At 33.7% G+C, this 23,290-nt stretch overlaps 2 protein-coding genes and 1 long non-coding RNA gene across 3 annotated transcripts; 2 read left to right on the plus strand and 1 right to left on the minus strand.

Annotated features, from left to right (window-relative positions):
• Window positions 1-4,024: 4,024 nt before the first annotated feature.
• LOC147407086 (putative cinnamyl alcohol dehydrogenase 1) lies at window positions 4,025-6,764 on the plus strand. The gene is made up of 5 exons (XM_086435477.1): window positions 4,025-4,191; window positions 4,279-4,392; window positions 4,516-4,743; window positions 4,841-5,280; window positions 6,340-6,764. Exons 1-5 carry the CDS (start codon window positions 4,103-4,105, stop codon window positions 6,543-6,545), a joined length of 1,077 nt encoding a protein of 358 aa, XP_086291603.1. The 5' UTR covers window positions 4,025-4,102; the 3' UTR covers window positions 6,546-6,764.
• A 4,243-nt stretch (window positions 6,765-11,007) lies between these two features.
• Window positions 11,008-14,859, plus strand: LOC147407087 (putative cinnamyl alcohol dehydrogenase 1). Its single transcript, XM_086435478.1, has 5 exons — window positions 11,008-11,201; window positions 11,296-11,409; window positions 11,531-11,758; window positions 11,844-12,283; window positions 14,440-14,859. The coding sequence occupies exons 1-5, from the start codon at window positions 11,113-11,115 to the stop codon at window positions 14,643-14,645; spliced, it is 1,077 nt and encodes a 358-aa protein (XP_086291604.1). The 5' UTR covers window positions 11,008-11,112; the 3' UTR covers window positions 14,646-14,859.
• Window positions 14,860-18,889: 4,030 nt separating this feature from the next.
• Window positions 18,890-20,502, minus strand: LOC147407088 (uncharacterized). The gene is made up of 2 exons (XR_015176703.1): window positions 20,113-20,502; window positions 18,890-19,648 (listed from the first exon to the last, which is right to left on the minus strand). It is a non-coding gene; the product is annotated as an uncharacterized LOC147407088 (long non-coding RNA).
• Between the last annotated feature and the right edge of the window lie 2,788 nt (window positions 20,503-23,290).

Consider the following 23,290-nt stretch of genomic DNA (forward strand, 5'->3'; position numbering starts at 1 on the left):
AAGTAGTGTAATATTCTCGTAAGTGGATCTCGGCCTTACCAATCTCCACTTACGAGAAGGGGACTAACTGTAAAGGGTAAAATCGATAATGGACACGTGGTGTAAATAAGACGAATATCAATGATCAATCATATGATAATTAATGCATATCTCGAGGAATTGATATATCCTGGATTAGATTTTTGGTTAAGATTATATTCTTATCCAGAAATAGAATGTTTCTTAAATTGACCAGAAAATATCTATTTCTAGATAAGAATAAATTTTGTAGAAGATCCTGATTTGTTTGACTTTTCTTTTAGGATTTGTCTCTTTATCTCTATAAGGGGAATGAATAGGTAGAAGAGAAAGGGGGCTCTTAGGAGAAAAGAAAAATGAGAGGAGGTTAGGATTTGTTAATCTTGTAATGACTTGAAGAGTACTAGGGTGACTTTTTGGAGTTCGAGAACGTAATCCGATTTTTGGACGAATCCGTAAACAAATTTTGCTTCTTGTCTTCTCTCTCTTTTTCTTCTCTTTGATTTTTTTTCTTTTTTTTTTTGTATAGTTTTTGATCATTTAAGTGCATCAAGAATAATGAAGATTGATTTTGCCTCCACACACATCATTTGCATTGTATGACTAAATACCAATAAAATTTATTTTAAAAAATTATTTGCATTTGCAAATGATTTGCAATATATCGAGCAAAGCCTTAATGTCAATTTATTTATTTTTGATTGCGTAGGTCAGGTTTTTAATGCTAATGTAAAATAATGGGAGAGAGAAGTTTGTACTAATTTCTTAGATAAATGATCGGTAGTCCATACGCTTGGAGTAGAAAAATGGTCAGCACTCTACCACGTCATTGTCATTTTCAAGTAAAGGATTGTGACATTAGACGAGAGATAAAGACTGAACTTTTCTTTGCTCAATCTTTGTTTTACTTGATCATACGTGCTTTAACGATCAGGGGACTATTGAATAGCCAAAGAGTCGCTGGAAAACTAGCCACGTGGCAGATTTCTAATCCCCATTTGACCATTACACACCACCCACTACCATCTTTAATGACTTTTGTGGATACAAACTTTGATTTTGGCTTGAGTCTCTATAGTTCCCCTGCTGTAAAATGGTATCGATTTCTCCTTTTCTCCTTGGTGGGGATCTAAATAATCCAATTAAAATTTTGATATAATAAATTTAAGATCAAGAAAATTGCATATTTTACCTTCAAGTGAATCATTATCCATGTGACTTAAAATACTTGGGTGTAACACAAATCATTTGGTCAGCTCAATACCACACTCTCGGATGTTGACACGTGATTAAAGAGATATCGTATGGACATCCAACAAAGCTCGTCCATCCCATACTTGTATGATGTGAACAAACATCATCGTGGTAGTACCCATGTCTTGCTTAGGTTACCTTCTCCGGTCAATTAATCACTTTACACTCTGGCAGAGTGATGTTAGGTCAAGTCAACTATTTTCATCGGTACACATTGTGATCAACCTAGTTTTCCTTTAAAAAAAAAATGCTTTCTTTACTAATTTAGTAAGATTTTAACTCTTAGCAAGTGTCTTTTGAGTTCAAATGAGTTATCAGGCAATCCAACACCACGACCCCTATAGATTTTATTCAAAAACTTGTATCCAAGGTTTTAAAAATGGATGGCTAGTGAATTTCCATGAAACTCTTAAATTTAAATTTAAAATTTAACAATAAAAATTAATAATAATTTTTTTCGAAGTTAATAGATTTTTTTTCTTCTACAATCTCATGACATCAGATCATGTTTTTTTATGCCACAATGATTACATCTTAATTAAGCTATTTCCTCTCTTATATACGATAAATATTGCACCCTCTAGAATTGATACTCCTTATTTTTTGTGATTTAATTTATGGTGCTTAAGAAGTCTCAAGAAGCTTTTATCAACCTTAGATTTGTTTGCCCTATAAACTTAGGATTATTTTTAGAGACTAGTTGGGGTGATTATGCAGGCACACTATGTTGATGTGGAGTTGCACACATAACCATATATTTTTTTAACTTTTATCTCGAGGAAAAGCTCTATGGTTTTCTTCACGTCAACACAGTGTGTAACGTAGTCTCCTGCTCAGCCACTTCAATATTTTTCTTTTTCTCATAATAGATTGTTTTTAGTCCAACAATTTCTATTTTCTAATCATTTTATTTGATCAATTTTCATCATGTATTGAACGTGGATGATTAAAACTCAAATTGGATTAAAGAGATGAGTAATTATCAATGAGTCATAGGGTAGGCCAAACATTGATGAACATTTGGGCTCAGTGTGAAGTGCAAATTAAGTCTAATATAAACATCTATGTAATAATTAAAAATATAACTGTGGGTCCCACTCCAACTATAGTAGAGTTGGGTCCACACCATCCACTTTATTGTCTTTTTTATTCACCCATTCAATTTTATTATTTTTTCTTTTCTCCACATTTTTTTTCTATAAGAGAAATACTAACTTTCAAGATATAATACCGTTATTTATTTTATTTTTTAGTGGAAAAGACAATGATATATTAGCTTTGTTATATAACAAATGCTCATGATATTTAATATTTTATTTGTAATAAATATTTTGACAATCAATACAAACAATCATTTATTATATAAAAAATCAATATACTCTTATCTTTTTCACTAAAAGACAAAGTGAATATGAGTATTATTAAAAAAAAATGTATTGGAGAATGTTAAAGTCTTCATTAGATCTTAGACTTTAGTATCTCCTTTTCTATAATACCTCTCTAACATCATTATTTTTCCTTTTTTATCCCTCTAACCTTAAAGAGCAATAGAAGATGCCTTTGCAACTTTACCACTTTTTAAATATAGTCATGATAATCTAACTTGCCCACGTGGCATACTCAATCAACACCTCTGACATCACATGTTTGAGAATCATAGATATGCGCTCTTTAAGATACAAAATTGCATTTTTTATGGGAAAACACAATTATGTATCCAGAGGAATGCAAATTTATGGTTCCCAAACATGTCATGTTAGCGTGTCGACTGAGTATGTCATGTGGATAAGTCAAATTATCACGATTCTTCTAAGTAACATTTTCCCAATTTTATTAGTTTTTCTCTTTTACCCTCCTAACCCCAAAGGGAATTTTACTAATACTCCTCCAATGGCATATGGTGATTTGTACCATTGAAATCTACATCAACCAGTGGATAGTAGTGTTCCTTTGTAATTTTGATCACGTTTTGACAATTCAAAGGGAACCTAACTTTATGAAATTTCTTAGCCACCAAACCTCCCTATACGAAACTTGTAGGCCACAAGTGGGAATCCACGTCATAAAATTCAAAATGAAGCGTTAATTTGTTACTTAACATATGTTGGAGTAGATCCCAACCTCATCAATTTTTGGAGTTAAAAAATATGATCTGATGTCACAGGGTTTTAAAGAAAACAATTCTAAGAATTTTGAAAAGTCAAATTTGAAAAGAAATTAATTTTCATTATTGAATTTTAGATTTAAATTTAGGAGTTTGGTAGTCATTCATTTGCAACTTTTTGGATCAAACTCAGAAGATTTTTTTCCTTTTTAATCTTAATTTTTTTGTGAAATTAGAAGTATGTGATGTTAGATTGTCATTTTGATAATACATGTGATCCCCACAACCCTTTTTAAGATCTAAAATCTGACTAAGCTAGTCATGCTAGGCTGATTCATAAAGTAAAGGTTGGTTTGGTAAGAAATTTGATAAAGTAAGTGAGTTTTTGTAATAAAATTAGAACAAGATAGTCTCTGCCTGTAATAAAATTGGAACAGATACGTCTACTCATCTCCGATGAAACATAATGAAAAGGTCCAAAGGTTAAGGGTTTGTGATTTGGTATATACAATCATGCTGCCTCTTATATAGTAGCGTATTGTGACCCACCCTTCCACCTACCGCACCACTCCACCAGATACGCCGCGTGGTTCCGATTGCTAAAAAAACGCTTTGTTACTCTCTATTTATTCCTTTTTCTTATAGAAATTCTCTCAGTCCTGTTCCCCTCCTTCTCATTCTTCCCATAATACCCTCTCTTTCTCGCTCTGCAACTCAAAGTCTCAAATGGGTAGCCTTGAGAAGGAGAGAACGACAACAGGATTTGCTGCAAGAGACCCAACAGGGATCCTATCTCCTTACACTTATTCACTAAGGTGAAACACACAATCCCTCTAATATCTCTTTTCTTATATCAATCTCATCTCCTCTCTAACAATTTTTTCTATGAAAAAAAAAAACAGGAGCACTGGCCCGCAAGACGTGTACATCAAGGTCATTTATTGTGGTATCTGCCACACTGACATCCATCAAGCCAAGAATGACCTCGGCATGTCTAACTATCCTATGGTTCCTGGGTGGGTAACCCCTTCTTTCTTTTCATCCCAAATGCATGCTCTGTTTCTTTCTTTCTTTTTTTCCTTCTTTTTCTTCTTTTTTTGATTTTGGGTTTTTTTGTTTATAAATTTGAAAAAAAAAAGGCATGAAGTTACAGGTGAAGTAATTGAGGTTGGTTCCGATGTAACCAAATTTAAAGTTGGAGATTGTGTGGGAGTGGGCGCACTTGTTGGATGTTGCAGGGATTGCTCTCCATGTAAATCAAACATCGAACAATACTGTAACAAGAAAATCTGGTCCTACAATGATGTCTATACTGATGGGAAACCAACCCAAGGAGGTTTTGCTGGTGCCATGGTCGTTGATCAGAAGTAAATCAATCATAAACTTGGTTCTTTTTCTACAGATTTATTCTACTCTGGAATACACTGGACCATTCCTTTTTTTTGTTTGTTTGTATTTTTTTAGGTTTGTTGTGAAAATACCAGATGGGATGGCACCAGAACAAGTAGCACCGCTATTGTGCGCCGGGTTGACAGTGTACAGCCCATTGAGGCATTTTGGTTTGATGAAGAGTGGATTAAAGGGAGCGATTCTGGGTCTTGGAGGGGTTGGACACATGGGTGTGAAGATAGCGAAGGCTATGGGTCATCACGTGACTGTCATCAGTTCATCTGATAAGAAGAGAGAGGAGGCGATGGGGCATCTCGAGGCGGACGCGTATCTAGTAAGCTCGGATGCGGCTCAGATGCAACAAGCCGTAGACAGCCTCGACTATATACTAGATACAGTTCCTGCGTTTCATCCACTCGAGCCTTACCTTTCTCTCTTGAAGGTTGATGGTAGGTTGATATTGATGGGCGTTATTTCAACACCTCTGCAGTTCGTCTCTCCCATGGTGATGCTTGGTGAGTTTATCTGATTTTTCAATTTTTTACAATTACCTCCCTTGAAAATCTCCTTTACCTCCCTGAAAATTATTCTTCATAAATAACAAACTACTGTATTTGAAATAGTATGGAATATGGAAGGAAAAGGAAAGTTGCTGAGATGGGATTTTCCCAAGATCCTTAAATATCTATAATTCTTGAATCGTGATAACATGACGCCCCTTTGACACGCTCCCGTCATCACACAACTTTAGATCATTTGCCTCGGAATACATAAAAAAAAGGATTTGTAAGTATACGTATCCCGAGGCAAATGATCTACAGTTCTACGATGGGAGCGTAGGCTGCGTTAGAAAATCATTACTCATAATTCTAATCTATCCAACTTTCCTTTTTCATTTGTATAAATAAATATTTTACTATATTTCAACTTTCCTTTTTTATTTACTTAATAGCTATCTTAGAGATAGATATTTCAATTAATAACCTATTTTGGATCCAGATAGGATCCGAATTTGTGAAAAATAATTTGGATGGATCCGACACGTTTTATGCCCTAAAATGGATATATAGTCATTCCTAATTACAAGCTTTACCTTTAACTTTTCTAGTTTTTTTTTAACAGTGTTACCTTTAAAATCCAAACCTATTAAGCCCATGTATCTTACTTTCACTCAAATTTTAATCTTTAAACTCTCTTCCGTCTTTCTACAAACTGGTCTTGGGGCTAATCAATCGAGTGGGTCTCATTTTTTATGAGGGTATCACAGTAAATTACTCTAGCCTTCAGATCTATCAATTTTTTTTTTACGTTTACTTTGGATGATCAAGTGGATACAATTTAAGATTTGAAACCTTTGAATGTCCAACATCAACAAGATAATGGCATGTGAATAGAGAATTATTTCGAGAAAAAAAAGTCATGTTTTAAAGGTGTTTGGATATATATATATATATACACGCACTACCCTTGGATTGACTCCCACATTAATAATGGAAGTAACTTAAGATCCCAATCTCACTTTTACTTCCCATTTTTTATTTATTAAATTCTGAATTTGTTTGTGTTTTTTATAGGGAGGAAGTCAATCACGGGAACGTTTGTTGGGAGCATGGAAGAAACAGGAGAGATGCTGGAGTTCTGCAAAGAGAAGGGAATTAGCTCCATGATCGAAATGGTGAAGATGGATTATGTCAACAAGGCTTTAGAGAGGTTGGAGAAGAACGATGTGCGGTACAGGTTCGTTGTTGATGTTGCTGGCAGCAATCTTCTTGACAATTAATCATGCATCAGCCAACTTTTACAGCCTTTTTTATAGCCCAAAACTATATAATATGTTTTCTTCTATTTTTATTTTTATTTTTATTTTTCTGTGTGAGTTGGGAGGGGATGAGAAGTTTATGTTGCTGTGGTTTAGATATTTGAAAGCGCGCTATGAGCAACTTTTCTTCTTTGATGAATAATAAGATATGGACCTCATTGAGGCAAATTAACAGGACCACTTTGATATTGGTAAGTTTGTTGGGATTTGTTTTCTTTAGTTTCAAGGCAGAATTATTATTCTGCAAGAGAGAGTGAGTTTTTCGGATGGTGGGGCAAACCCAATGGTAGCATTGTATGGCCTATATTTATGTTATCCTATGATTATTAGAAAAGAATTGTGGTAATCTGACTTTATTTTTTTTGCACGCTCCTTCACAAAACTATAGATCCTCTGCTTGAGGATGCACAAAGACAAAGATTTATAATTTTGTAAAGTGCCAAAGTCAGAGAGAGTACAAAGAGTGTGCAAAAAAGAGCATTAGTTTATTACGAATCATTAGAGAATAATATGATTAGATAATTGTATATATATACATGGGAAAGTAAAAGATGACAAATGTTTTTTTTTTTTTTTAAATATAATATATTGATCAGAGAGGGAATATAAGAAAGAAAGAGGCTGAGAGAGCCTTAAAGAAGAGCAACAAAGAAAAGAAAAACATCATCAACAATTACATTAGACAAATGTTATTTTCCTTAAAAGATATTTTAAGTGAGGGATTCTAGAGAAGTATTGACCGATTGCAGTAAAATAGCTTTTGCTAATTTTATTAAGTATGCAATCCAAAGAAAGATTTGCCTTCTTTTGCTTTTCCAAATAATCTTAATTAAGTAGCTGTTGGTGTAGCTCAATAAAATTACCTTTACTAATAGTTTTATTATCCTGATAACATAAAGGGTGTTTTGGGGGAAAAAAAAAAAAGAGCAAGACAAGCTACAGAGGACTAAGGTTTAAGTGTCACTTTAAAACGTGTTATACATTCTTCCTATTTTAAGTGGTGGTAGTATCAAATTTTGTGTCTTAAGCCTACCATATCTGCGTGATGGCTTTTTTATTTATTTTTATCGACTTACCACCCTAAATCAAGTATGCCTCCTAGGACTTAAAAGAGTCTTGCTGGAGTAAGTTCAAAGATTGACCCCAATTGGTACTTTGCTGGTGTGGAGGAGGTGTGCACAGATTATAAATGCTTTTCTATCTGGATGAAAGCCAGTTCTATACACGCCTCCACATCAGCAATTTGTGAATTGAGGTCAATCTGGAAGTCACTCCAGCATTATTCCATTTGAAAAGATTTTGAGTTGCCTCAAGATTTACATCCATTAAGTAAATGAAAAAAATACCCAATAATGCACATATCCAAGATATTAGTGCCCCTAAGCCATTTTTCACCTTTGGAAGTAAAATATTTTCTCATTCCAACTCCTGAAAAAAAAAATTCACTTCCTAATAATGTTATTTGTGGAGACCGATTTTGGGATAAATCAACCTATACCACCATTTTTCATTCAATCCCCCAAAACGATAATGAAAATATGAAAAAGAGAAATAGAAGACAGATTTTTTACATTTGCAATACATCGAGCAAGAATCTTAATCTCAATTTATTACTTATTTATTTATTTATTTTTGGTTGCGTAGGCCAGGTTTTTATGCAAATGTAGAATAATGGGAGAGAGAAGTTTGTACTAATTTCTTAGATAAATGGTTGGTAGTCCATACGCTTGGAGTAGAAAAATGGTCAGCACTCTACCACGTTATTGTCATTTTCAAGTAAAGGATTGTGACATTAGACGAGAGATAAAGATTGAACTTTTCTTTGCTCAATCTTTGTTTTACTTGATCATACGGGCTTTAATGATCAGGGGACTATTGAATAATCAAAGAGTCTCGCTGGAAAACTAGCCACGTGGCAGACTTCTATTTTCCATTTGACCATTATACACCACCGACTACCATCTTTAATGATTTTTGTGGATACAAACTTTGATCTTGGCTTGAGTCTCCATAGTTTATTGTTGAAAAAACTCGTATCCAAGGTTTAAAAAATGGATGGCTAGTGAATTTTCATGGAATTCCCAAATTTAAATTTAAAATTTAACAATAAAAATTAATAATAATTTTTTTCGAAGTTAATAGATTTTTTTTCTTCTATAATCCCATGGCATCAGATCATGTTTTTTGATGTCACAATGGTTACATCTCAATTAGGCTATTTCCTCTCTTATATAGGATAAATATTGCACCCTCTAGATTTGAGATTCCTTATTCTTTGTGATTTAATTTAAGGTGCTTAAGAAATCTCAAGAAGCTTTTATCAACCTTAGATTTGTTTGCCCTATAAATTTAAGATTATTTTTTGAGACTAGTCGGGGCTGACTGTGCAGGCACACTGTGTTGATGTGGAGTTGCACACATAACCATATGTTTTTTTCACTTTTATCTCGAGGAAAAGCTCTATGGTTCTGTACACACCTCCATGTCAACACAGTGTGTAACGTAGTCTCCTGCTCAGCCACTTCAATATTTTTCTTTTTCTCATAATGGATTGTTTTTAGTCCAACAATTTCTATTTTCTAATCATTTTATTTGAGCAATTTTCATCATGTGTTGAACGTGGACGATTAAAACTCAGATTGGATTAAGAGATGAGTAATTATCAATGAGTCATAGGGTGGGCCAAACATTGATGAACATGTGGGCTCAATGTGGAGTGCAAATTAAGTCTAATATAAACATCTATGTAATAATTAAAAATATAATTGTGGGTCCCACTCCAATTATAGTAGAGTTGGGTCCACACCATCCACTTTATTGTCTTTTTTATTCACCCATTCAATTTTATTGTTTTTCCTTTTCTCCACATTTTTTTCTGTAAGAGAAATGCTAACTTTCAAGATTTAATAGGGACGTTAGCATTCTTTAACACTTTTTTTCTTTAATAATACCATTATTTATTTTATCTTTTAGTGGAAAAGACAATGATATATTAATCTTTTTACTTAACAAATGCAAATGATATTTAATATTTTTATTTAAATATTTTGTTTATAATAAATGTTTTGACAATCAATACAAACAATAATTTATTATGTAAAAAATCAATATACTCTTATCTTTTTTACCTAAAAGACAAAGTGAATATGGGTATTATTAAAAAAATGTATTGAATAATATTAACATTCTCATGAGATCTTAGATTTTAGTATCTCCTTTTCTATAATACCTCTCTAACATCATTATTTTTCCTTTCTTATCCATCTAACCTTAAAGGGCAATAGAAGATGCTTTTGCAACTTTACCACTTTTTAAATATAGTCATGATAATCTAACTTGCCCACGTGGCATACTCAATCAACACCTCTGACATCACATGTTTGAGAATCATAGATATGCGCTCTTTAAGATACAGAATTGCATTTTTTATGGGAAAACACAATTATGTATCTAGAGGAAAGCAAATTTATGGTTCCCAAACATGTCATGTTAGCGTGTCGACTGAGTATGTCATGTGGATAAGTCAAATTATCACGATTCTTCTAAATAATATTTCCCCAATTTTATTATTTTTTCTCTTTTACCCTCCTAATCCCAATGGGAATTTTACTAATACTCCTCCAATGGCATATGGTGATTTGTACCATTAAAGTCTACATTTTGACAACTCGAAGGAACCTAACTTTATGAAGTTTCTTAGCCACCAAACCTCCCTATACGAAACTTGTTAGCCACAAGTGGAAATCCACATCATAGAATTCAAAATAAAGCATTAATTGGTTACTAAACATATGTTGGAGTAGATCCCAACCTCATCAATTTTTGGAGTTAGAAAATATGATATGATGTCACAGGGTTTTAAAGAAAATAATTCTAAGAATTTTGAAAAGTCAAATTTGAAAGAAATTAATTTTCATTATTGAATTTTAGATTTAAATTTAGAAGTTTCATTTTCAACTTTTTGGATCAAACTCAGAAAAGATTTTTTTCCAACTTTTTTCATGAAATTTAGAAAGTAAGCGGTGTTAGATTGTCATTTTGATAATACATGTGATTCCCACATCCCTTAGTAAGATCTAAAATCTGACTAAGCAAGCCATGCTTGCCTGATTCATCAAGTAAACGTTGGCTCGATAAGAAACTTGATAAAGTAAGTGAGTTTTTGTAATAAAATTAGAACAAGATACGTCTGCCCGTAAATCTCTCTTTTTTATTTTTATTAGAGCGTTTAAAAACGTGCTTAGCTCATCTCCGATAAAACATAATGAAAAGGTACAAAGATTAAGGGCTTGTGATTTGGTATATACAATCATGCTGCCTCTTATACCGTAGCGTATTGTGACCCACCCTTCCACCCACCGCACCTCTCCACCACAGATACGCCGCGTGGCTCCAATTGCCAAAAAACGCTTTGTTACTCTCTCTATTTATTCCTTTTTTCTTATAGAAATTCTCTCAGTCCTGTTCCCCTCCTCCTCATTCTTCCCATAATACCCTCTCTTTCTAGCTGTGCAACTCAAAATCTCAAATGGGTAGCCTTGAGAAGGAGAGAACGACAACAGGATTTGCAGCAAGAGACCCAACAGGGATCCTATCTCCTTACACTTTTTCACTAAGGTGAAACACACAATCCCTCTAATATCTCTTTTCTTATATCAATCTCATCTCCTCTCTAACAATTTTTTCTATGAAAAAAAAAAAAAAAAAACAGGAGCACTGGCCCGCAAGACGTGTACATCAAGGTCATTTATTGTGGTATCTGCCACACTGACATCCATCAAGCCAAGAATGACCTCGGCATGTCTAACTATCCTATGGTTCCTGGGTGGGTAACCCCTTCTTTCTTTTCATCCCAAATACATGCTCTGTTTCTTTCTTTCTTTTTTTCCTTCTTTTTCTGATTTTGTGTTTTTTTTTTTTTTGTTTATAAATTTGAAAAAAAAAAGGCATGAAGTTACAGGTGAAGTAATTGAGGTTGGTTCCGATGTAACCAAATTTAAAGTTGGAGATTGTGTGGGAGTGGGCTTACTTGTTGGATGTTGCAGGGATTGCTCTCCATGTAAATCAAACATCGAACAATACTGTAACAAGAAAATCTGGTCCTACAATGATGTCTATACTGATGGGAAACCAACCCAAGGAGGTTTTGCTGGTGCCATGGTCGTTGATCAGAAGTAAATCAATCATAAATTTGTTCTTTTTCTACAGATTTATTCTACTCTGGAATACACTGGATCATTCCTTTTTTTTTTTTTTTAGGTTTGTTGTAAAAATACCAGATGGGATGGCACCAGAACAAGCAGCACCGCTATTGTGCGCCGGGTTAACAGTGTACAGCCCATTGAGGCATTTTGGTTTGATGAAGAGTGGATTAAAGGGAGCGATTCTGGGTCTTGGAGGGGTTGGACACATGGGTGTGAAGATAGCGAAGGCTATGGGTCATCACGTGACTGTCATCAGTTCATCTGATAAGAAGAGAGAGGAGGCGATGGGGCATCTCGAGGCGGACGCGTATCTAGTAAGCTCGGATGCGGCTCAGATGCAACAAGCCGTAGACAGCCTCGACTATATACTAGATACAGTTCCTGCGTTTCATCCACTCGAGCCTTACCTTTCTCTCTTGAAGGTTGATGGTAGGTTGATATTGATGGGCGTTATTTCAACACCTCTGCAGTTCGTCTCTCCCATGGTGATGCTTGGTGAGTTTATCTGATTTTTCAATTTTTTACAATTGCCTCCCTTGAAAATCTCCTTTACCTCCCTGAAAATTATTCTTCATAAATAATAAACTACTGTATTTGAAATAGTATGGAATATGGAAGGAAAAGGAAAGTTTCTGAGATGGGATTTTCCCAAGATCCTTAAATATCTATAATTCTTGAATCGTGATAAAATGACGCCTCTTTGACACGCTCCCGTCATCACACTCATTTGCCTCGGAATACAAAAAGAAAAAGGATTTCTAATTGTACGTATCCCGAGGCAAATGATCTACAGTTCTGCGATGAGAGAGTAGGCTGCTTTAGAAAATCATTACTTTTTTTTTTTTTTGATAAGTAGCATTGCATTCAAGAAAAAAACCAAATCGGTCGAGTTGACCAATCTGGAAAGCCTTACAAATCAGAATTATTCACGTAAATGCCCACAAATCCCATCCCAATTAAACAAAAAATCCTCGAAAAACAAGCCCCTAAGTTCCGTATATACTTTGGACCAACAAAATATAAAACCCAAAATAGACATAATCGAATCTGTGTAATCTTTGTGTTTCCCCTCAAAAATTCGTCTATTCCTTTCAAACCACACCCCCCAACAAATTGCAAACGGTGTGATGCTCCACAGTATCCTCTTTGTGCCGCCAAACGAGTACCCAATTGTCGACCAACCAATGAATATATCCTTGACCGAATTCGGTAAGCATGTCACGACCCCGAATAACTTAAAAAAATGGACCCAAATGGCATGTGAGAATTTGCAATGGATTGAAAGGTGATCCGATGATTCTCCGTTATTCATACATAGCACACACCAACTCGCCCCACACCATCCACGCTGCATCAAAAAGTCCGTTGTCTGAATCCTTCTTAAAGCCGCTGTCTATGTGAAGAAGGCGATTTTGCTTGGCACTTTCGGACCCCAAATTGAAACATGAGGGAATAACGATTCCCCATCATTGCACAAGGATTGGTAAAATGAACGAATCGAAAACCTTCCGTCCTTACTCACTGTCCATATTCTCTCATCTTCTCTTCTCGGGCGTAGCTCGATACTTCATAATTCTAATCTATCCAACTTTCCTTTTTTATTTGTATAAATATTTTACTATATTTCAACTTTCCTTTTTTATTTACTTAATAGCTATCTTAGAGATGGATATTTCAATTAATAACCTATTTTGGATCCAGATATGGTCTTAGGATCCGAATTTGTGTAACATAATTTGGATGGATCCGACACGTTTTATGCCCTAAAATGGATATATAGTCATTCCTAATTACAAGCTTTACCTTTAACTTTTCTAGTTTTTTTTTAACAGTGTTACCTTTAAAATCCAAACCTATTAAGCCCATATATCTCACTTTCACTCAAATTTTAATCTTTAAACTCTGTTCCGTCTTTCTACAAACTGGTCTTGGGGCTAATCAACAGTAAATTACTCTAGCCTTCAGATCTATCAATTTTTTTTTTTTAACGTTTACTTTGGATAATCAAGTGGATACAATTTAAGATTTGAAACCTTTGAATGTCCAACACCTACAAGATAATGACGTGTGAATAGAGAATTATCGGTTATTTCGAGAAAAAAAAAAGTCCTGTTTTAAAGGTGTTTATATATATATATATATAGGGAAATGTTCAGCACCCTAAGTTTTACCACACACTTTAACAAACGTTTTTTGTCCTACATGGTTTAGAAGTTTTGGAATGAGCTGATTTTTGGTGAGGATGATCTCTATGATTAGAAGATCATCCTCCCCAAAAATCAGCCCATTCCGAAATGTTTAGCCCCATGTTTACACGTTGAAAAATCGTGGACCGTCCATTTTTTGTAAATCAATTTTGATGGGGTTAGAAGTTTTGGAATGAGCTGATTTTTGGTGAGGATGATCTCCTCACCATAGAGATCATCCTCACCAAAAATCAGCTCATTCCGAAACTTCTAACCCATATAAGACAAAACGCGTTTGTTAAAGTGTGTGGTAAAACTAAGGGTGGCGAACGGGACCCATATAGATATACGCACTACCTTTGGATTGACTCCCACATTAATAATGGAAGTAACTTAAGATCCCAATCTCACTTTTACTTCCCATTTTTATTTATTAAATTCTGAATTTGTTTGTGTTTTTTATAGGGAGGAAGTCAATCACGGGAACGTTTGTTGGGAGCATGGAAGAAACAGGAGAGATGCTGGAGTTCTGCAAAGAGAAGGGAATTAGCTCCATGATCGAAATGGTGAAGATGGATTATGTCAACAAGGCTTTAGAGAGGTTGGAGAAGAACGATGTGCGGTACAGGTTCGTTGTTGATGTTGCTGGCAGCAATCTTCTTGACAATTAATCATGCATCAGCCAACTTTTACAGCCTTTTTTATAGCCCAAAACTATATAATATGTTTTTCTTCTATTTTTATTTTTATTTTTCTGTGTGAGTTGGGTGGGGATGAGAAGTTTATGTTGCTGTGGTTTAGATATTTGAAAGTGCGCTATGAGCAACTTTTCTTCTTTGATGAATAATAAGATATGGACCTCATTGAGGCAAATTAACAGGACCACTTTGATATTGGTAAGTTTGTTGGGATTTGTTTTCTTTAGTTTCAAGGCAGAATTATTATTATGCAAGAGAGAGTGAGTTTTTCGGATGGTGGGGCAAATCCAATGGTAGCATTGTATGGCCTATATTTATGTTATCTTATGATTATTAGAAAATAATTGTGGTAATCTGACTTTATTTTTTTTTGCACTCTCCTTCATAAAACTATAGAACCTCTGCTTGAGGATACACAAAGCAAAGATTTATAATTATGTAAAGTGCCAAAATCAGAGAGTACAAAGAGTGTGCAAAAAAGAGCATTAGTTTATTACGAATCATTAGAATAATATGATTAGATAATTGTATATATATACATGGGAAAGTAAAAGATGACAAATGTTTTTTTTTTTTTAAATATAATATATTGATCAGAGAGAAAGAGGCCGAAAGAGCCTCAAAGAAGAGCAACAAAGAAAAGAAAAACATCATCAACAATTACATTAGACAAATGTTATTTTCCTTAAAAGATATTTTAAGTGAGGGATTCTAAAGATGTATTGACTGATTGCAGTAAAATAGCTTTTGCTAATTTTATTAAGTATGCAATCCAAGAAAGATTTGCCTTCTTTTGCTTTTCCAAATAATCTTAATTAAGTAGCTGTTGGTGTAGCTCAAAAAAATTACCTTTACTAATAGTTTTATTATCCTGATAACATAGGGGGTGTTTTGGGAAAAAAAGAGCAAGACAAGCTACAGAGGACTAAGGTTTAAGTGTCACTTTAAAACGTGTTATATATTCTTCCTATTTTAAGTGGTGGTAGTATCAAATTTTGTGTCTTAAGTCTACCATGTCTGCGTGATGGCTTTTTTATTTATTTTTCTCGACTTACCACCCTAAATCAAGTATGCCTCCTACGACTTAAAAGAGTCTTGCTGGAGTAAGTTCAAAGATTGACCCCAATTCGTACTTTGCTGGTGTGGAGGAGGTGTGCACAGATTATAAATGCTTTTCTATCTGGATGAAAGCCAGTTCTATACACGCCTCCACATCAGCAATTTGTGAATTGAGGTCAATCTTGAAGTCACTCCAGCATTATTCCATTTGAAAAGATTTTGAGTTGCCTCAAGATTTACATCCATTAAGTAAATGAAAAAAATACCCAATAATGCACATATCCAAGATATTAGTGCCCCTACGCCATTTTCCACCTTTTGGAAGTAAAATATTTTCTCATTCCAACTCCTGGAAAAAAAAATTCACTTCTTAATAATGTTATTTGTGGAGACCGATTTTGGGATAAATCAACCTCTACCACCATTTTTCATTCAATCCCCTAAAACGATAATGAAAATATGAAAAAGAGAAATAGAAGACAGATTTTTTACATGGTTCAACAAACGTGTCTACGTCCACGGACTCGAGGAATCATTCCATTATAAACATCCCGATTACATGACCTCCTTCCCTCCTCTTTCTCTCTACCTTTTTTTCTTTTCGATGGCCTCAAGGCCTTTTTTTCAAAAAGCCCTAAAAGAGTTCTAACCCTTATTAGGATACAATTAACCAGATTACCCTTACGTAAATTAGTTATTACATTAAAAAGGAAAAGAATCCTCTTCAAATGATATCACGTGTCCACTACGAAATACGTGTTGATATTGCAAATGGACGATCTGAATGAGGGACGATTTAATCCATTTTGATCTATTCCCTGCTTTTCTCCAACCGAGACCCAAACCCATGGTTGGTTTGTGACCGAGTCACCAAACTTACCATCGTATCTTTATACTTGACTCGAATTCTTAAGTGTCACGTGTCGTCCCTTGGTAGCTAACAAGAAATATCCTTCACATTATTCATTTACTGTCATTTTTTCCATGAAAATCATATTTGCTTAAAAATCATACGGACCTTTGAGTAGAAAAAACTGAAAATCGGCAATCAATGCACGAGAACACGTTAACCACATAGCACTCAGCCACCCCCGTCATGAATCATGGTGACATCTTCTAAAAGGAAAACTTTTGATTCCTCAACTCACTTTGGAATCCAAGAAGAGCTTGATTTGTCTGTAAAATGAAGATTACTTTTTAAAGTTTTTTGAGTTACCTCCCTACATATTAAACTAAACTGGTGATGGCCTCGCTGATTCAAGAAACTGTGATTAGTCTCCCAGACCTTATTCATAGTTGAGTATTTTTCATACTAGAATTGCAAGAGCAGAAAAAATCGGCTCCCATTGACAGGTGTTACACGTCCAGAGATAACACCAAAGGAAAAAAAAGGTAAATTCGACGTGACTTTTTTAAACACTACGTGAAAAAATGATTAAATTCAATGGATCTTATGTATTTCAATAGAAGTACTTAACCTTCATTGATGTCACCTATGTGGAATAGTTTGTTGACGAAGTTATCAACCAATCAAGATAAGTAACCTATCATGCATTTGTAAAGTACAAATTAAATATCATTCCTCGTCATTTAACATTACACAAAACATACTAGCCAAATACCAATTCGTGTCTATCCAAGCCACATGTCAGTCCCAAGAGAATGATAATGTTCGAGTTCTTAAGAATATAATTAGGAAGATTAAATCTATATAAATAAATAAATAAAATTGATTATTTAAAGGCCAGATATGTAATTTTATTCTCTTTGAAGTTTTAATCTGGCTAACTTAATCGTTTGAACCTTAATTTGTAAGTCTCTCCTTCCCCTTCTCCTTCTCATCGTAGTTGAAAAGAAGAGAAAATGCATAAGAGTAATTCTGATCAATTGAAAGAGAGGGACAGAGACAAAGACATGATAAAAAAAAATTTACCCACTAAATTGATTGAATCAAAAGTTTAGACATAACTAATTTAATTTGATTATTTGTTTTTTAACTTACTAGTCCGGATGTCATAATAGGATAGCTTAGTTAAGGGCCAAGATTTTAGTTTTTAAAAAAAATCAAGTCGAGGGCACGGCAAATATGCCTTATTAGTTGGTGTTTTGATATCCAATAAACTTATTTTAATACATTTATTTGGAAGCATATTGGAGGTTTTATAATTAAAAATGTTAGGTGAACGACTTATAAAAAGTTGAAACCTTAGTCAGATCCATCCATACTTTAGAGCTTTGCATCCCACCGTCACCTATTATGAACACGTCATCAAGACGCATACTTTGACCTTGGTGATGTCATTTAATTTTCTGATTTAGTCAGTAACACCCCCCTTCCTTGTGATATGATGTTTTGCCCTCATATTCAAAGAAAATAATGCGAATTACTACAACCAGTAAAAAATAATTCTTATCCATCCTTCCATTATTCTTATTTTTTTTACCTACCCATATCATTCTCAATCTAAGGTAATCCTTTACATTGACTTATTATAAGAAACTTAGGGTCTGTTCTTTACAGAAGCCAGCTTCAGCTCCAGAAGCTGGCTTCTGGAAGAAGCAGAAGTCCAGAGCCTAAAAAGTCATATTCAGTAGAAGCTTGTTTGTTACAGAAACACAGAAACCAGAAAAGCTTGTTTGTTTAATAATTTTTTATTACTGGATTCTGGTAAAATGACCAGAATACCCTTAATATTGATAATGCACAAAAATGATCAGAATATTATAATTCTATCGAAATTTTGACAGCATCTCCTCTTATAAATGGACATATGAAATTTTCCTGATAAATAAAATACCTGCATAATACACAATCTAATATTCATATAACATTTACACAATCCGACATCCACATATAACATCCCATACATAATCTAACATCCATATAACATCTCATACACATTAACATTCAAACAAACAAACACATTCTATCGAAATAACGAGAATATTACACAATCCAAGGAAAACATTAAAAAAATAAACAGGCATTTTCGGTTCCTATTACTTCTATCCAATGGCTTTACTAATCCTCTCCAAATCTCCAGAGCCACTTACCAAAGACCCATATTCAGACCTTCGAAATATCTCAGAACCAAATCCAGCGCACTTCATAAATGCATTCCTTTCTAAATATATCTTCTTAGTCATACCATTCAGCCTCAACACCTCATCTCTATCGCCCACATCTAATGAACATATTGTTTCTTGATTGCCAAAAAACGTAAACCATATCCAATATTACTGGCATGTTATAATTCATTTCTTTTAATTTAATTGAGATGTGTCAATCACATAGCACTCCAGAAGCACTTATACTTTTATCATTTAGCTCTAACTCTACAAATATCCTCCTCAATATAGCTAACCTTGTGGATAATATAACCAAGGTAATGAAAAAAAAAAACCACTCTAGGATATTTATGAGCAATAAATTATTATTGGTCTTTCCTCTTCATGTCTAACTCTAAAGTTGCTCTCCATATACATTATGTTAATTCTAATTATTTTAAAGTGACTGGAATCCAAAGTGCTCTTCAAAGTAAGGTGTGCCCCAATCATTTCCAAAATTAAAATTCATTTTACTTTATGGAGTGATCATAACAAACCATTTTAAAGAATTAAAATTATTATTCACAACAAGGATCAAGAAAGATTTAAAGTTTAATAGTAAATGGTATGCTTTGCCTATTTTTCTTGCGTCTATTTCGAAGCATTGTAAAGCAATGAGCAGTCACGGCCATAGCCCCATCAGATGAGTCAATATGCTCTTTGATGCTAGGCAAGTCAACATCTCCAATTGGATTTATTACAATCTCTATATCACTCTCTTCACCACTTGATGATAGTAAGTAAGAATTGTCCCCAGGAATCCCGTCATTGTCCCCCCACCCATCAAATGAAATCATGCACTCTGCATCCTTTATCAAGAAACTAATAAGCATCAAAATCAGTGTAATAAAAATAATTTTCATAGGATGAACGCCCATCCATTTATTAAAAAAAAAAAGAAAAAAAGCTATATTTTTCTCAAAAACAACTCTAGGAAGGATTTTTTTTTTACGCAAATGAGGCGATTATCTATGGGACCCAAAGTTCTCGTATTGTATAATTCTAGCCATTTGTTTTCAATTGCATGATTGAGAATCTTGTATGGGACTCTTATCAGTTATCCCATGCATGTGTGTGTGTGTGAGTTTGAGGTTATTAAAATAGGCCTGTAACTAAATAAAACAAGTAAACCAACCAATTTACAACATTTTTAAGGTTGGAAGTCTATCGGAATTAACTTATTTCCACTACCAAATACTCCCTAAATCTCTAATTAAGGTATTAGCATATAAGATCACATTCATATCAGATTTTCTCTTAAATCACAAAATACCTCATATGTGGACCTGATTCGAACCAGATTATGCTGCAAATCAAATCCATTTTGACGGATTTCAGATCTAGAAAACTACCAAAATAAATTGCCAATAAATGAGATCAGTTGATAAGTTCTGCTATGAGAATGAATTTAAAAGGGAGGTGGGTATGAGGATTACCAGAAATCAGGAATTCTGCAAATCGTGAGAATCGAATCAAACTAAGGGTTGAGAAGGATACTCTTACCTTGAAATGGCCATATAGATGCGAAGAGAAAAGAGTTTGGGTTCTTGTTCGAGCAGAAGTGAGTCGTTCTGGGGTTTGCTAAAATCCTTGACAAGTGAGATGGAGATTTACAGAAGAAGAAGAAGAAGAAGACATGAGAGAGAGTGAGACAGAGAAAATCTGATTTCTCTTTCGATTTTAGGTATATTTGGGTTGAAAATTCAGTTAAAGGTGGGGGTATTTAAGTAATTATGTTTGAACCGTTTTTCGGTAACTGGCTTCGCACAAAAGCCTTACGAAGAAGCGGGCTTGGGCCACCTCTAAAAAAGAGCCATTTTTTGGCTTTAATAAAAAGTTGTTGGAGTAGAAAAGCCCAAACAAACATGGTTTCTCCGGCTTTTTGGGCTTAAAAATTAGAAAAGCTAAAAAAGCTGGCTCCAAGAGCCCAAACGAACATGGCCTTACTGCCTCATAGTACTTAAAAAACGTAGTTATTATTTTTGTCGTGGATCCCCAAAAGAAATTGTTTGAAGCAAAGAGAACTAATCCTTGGCATCATTTTCATCTTCTTCTCCGATTATAAATAGTACTTCTTCTCCAATACTAGCGTTAAATCTAAGTGATTGATGTTGTGCTGAACAAAACTTAAACAGGGCGTAACCTTTGATTTAAACATTCATTTGACCATAATTATAAGAGTTGTGCTAGAGTAATATTGAAATTCACATCGTTTGGGACATTGGTTTCCACAAAACCATAGATGCTTCTCACTCTTATCTCGATGGAAGTGTTTATGATTCTATATATATACACATCCATGTCAGCAATGTCTCAACCGATGTCAATTTCAATGTTACTTCAGAATTTTCCTTATTATAATTGTGTTTGTAGATATCTCGCAAAGATTTATTTAGCTATACTATATTAGTGATTGTTAAACTATTGATACCATAAAGATTGCTACACTTGTATCAATCACTACAATAGTATAGCAATCACTTTAAGAGTGTGACTACGTAGAGTTTCACAAGTCATCCTAAAGACTGTATAACAATAATCAAATGGACGTCCGGATTAAACTACATTCTATATAAGTTTAGATTCAGCATGACATTACAGTGTAATAATCGTTACGATATTATAGTTATAATGGCAAACTGATCACTTTGATCTTATAGTGATAATTTTGATACTGCCTAAAAATTGAAATTACCCCCAAACTACTAAAACAACTCTAAAATGCAAAAGGCATAGAACTACTACTAAAACAACGCTATGATAATGTTATTTGAATAGATCTTCACTAGGTATCTTAAAATATATATAATAATAGTCAAATGAATGCCCATATAAACAATATACTCTATTTAATTTAGGTTTTGTGATTGCAACTTGGTCATTCTGGATCTTTACAACCTCTTGCAATGAAGTTTCTATTGAGCTTCCTTGTAAGAAATCCACTACATACAATCACTGAAAACATAATCGTTTTTGTCATCAAAGCCTCCAAAGCAACTACTTGAAAAAAAAAATTCAATGGAAATTCTAGATCTTGATGGAATCAAATAATGCTCAAATTTTTTATCGAAAATGAAATGTAAAAGATAGGTTTGAAATATTTTAGTATCATTTATATAAAAGAATGGTTTGATACAATTATTAGTTGGAAAGAAGTGATCGGTAAAGATGATGTAATGTGCACATACTGTAATATTATTGTTATGATAGTATGACTATCTACGACATTGTATAAATCATTACATAGTATAGCACTTCGATACCATGCAAAATAACATTATCTCCCAAAAAACTACTAAAATAGTCCAAAATATAAATATAAGAATCATAGAAATTCGTTAAGATAGTGCAAAGGTCGCTACGATAGTATAGATGGATAGAGCTTCACAAGTTACATTATATATGTTAATAGCCAAATAAATGCCCATATCAAAATTTATATTCTATTTAAATTCAAGTTTGGCACAACATTAAACTATAGGCCATAGCTTAGATTTAGCACTATCACTGGAAAAGAAATAAAACTTATCATTTGGGAAGAAGATTTAAAAAAAAAAAAAGGGGTCATGAGAAGAAAATGGAGACAAAATCCCAAGGTTTGATGAGGAAATTGAAAAATCAAATGCTAAAAATTATTTTAGGAAAGAGAGTGGAAAAAATGGACAAATTTGATGGGAACAAGGGAGAAAGAAGATTACAATTTCCAAGGTGAAAAATTACTTTTAGGATATTTATATCTTTTTACAAGAGGGATAAAATCCTTATTTGTAATAGATGGGCAAAATAATATAAAGCCCCTCATATATATGTAAGGTACAAAGGATTATTATGGTTGGTACAAGTGAGGTGCACCTAAATTCACCACACCATGCCTTTACTAGTTTTATCCTCTTAATATAAATAAAAGATAAATAGGAGATTAGAATAGTCATAAAAGGATTAAATATCAATTCAAGAATATTATGATAGGGATACACCTCAAGAGTCAAGAGTAGAAGATTTTACCCTAGACCACTTTAATGATGAAATAGGATTCATTCAACCAAACTCTAAATCTTTTATATAATATAAGACTTGGTTGATGACACATCAACCTACCGGGAGTTTGTGAAAATATAGATGAAATGGGCCCTAAAAGTATTGAATAATGCGGAAGTGACCTCAAGATTGTGCTTAGTATCGCACATCCTAATATTAAAGTGTGTAAGTACCATAGATTCTCTTTCATCGAGATACAAGTCAAAAAACATCTATGATTCCTACACATTGTCACGTCAGGATATGCGATATAAGGTATAATCTTAAGGTCACTCTAGCACGTTTCAAAAGAATTATAGTGGATTGTTTTCGAATTTATTAAGAACAGTAGAATTTTCATGTTGTACTAAATTCAAGATGATTTTTTTTTCTTGCTTTTTAAATAAATAATTGTGAAAATATCAATAAAATTA

This window comes from Akebia trifoliata, chromosome 3 (assembly GCF_017979445.1).
Source record: "Akebia trifoliata isolate Shusen 1 chromosome 3, ASM1797944v1, whole genome shotgun sequence".
NCBI lineage: Eukaryota > Viridiplantae > Streptophyta > Magnoliopsida > Ranunculales > Lardizabalaceae > Akebia > Akebia trifoliata.

What these genes read in the sequence shown, in the direction of transcription:
- LOC147407087 (XM_086435478.1), top strand. Translation starts at nt 11,113, where the DNA reads ATGGGTAGCCTTGAGAAGGAGAGAACGACAACAGGATTTGCAGCAAGA. An exon ending in CCTTACACTTTTTCACTAAG is followed by an intron (nt 11,202 to 11,295) that starts GTGAAACACACA and finishes AAAAAAAAACAG; the next exon opens with GAGCACTGGCCCGCAAGACG. An exon ending in CTCTCCCATGGTGATGCTTG is followed by an intron (nt 12,284 to 14,439) that starts GTGAGTTTATCT and finishes TGTTTTTTATAG; the next exon opens with GGAGGAAGTCAATCACGGGA.
- LOC147407086 (XM_086435477.1), top strand. Translation starts at nt 4,103, where the DNA reads ATGGGTAGCCTTGAGAAGGAGAGAACGACAACAGGATTTGCTGCAAGA. An exon ending in GCCATGGTCGTTGATCAGAA is followed by an intron (nt 4,744 to 4,840) that starts GTAAATCAATCA and finishes GTATTTTTTTAG; the next exon opens with GTTTGTTGTGAAAATACCAG. An exon ending in CTCTCCCATGGTGATGCTTG is followed by an intron (nt 5,281 to 6,339) that starts GTGAGTTTATCT and finishes TGTTTTTTATAG; the next exon opens with GGAGGAAGTCAATCACGGGA.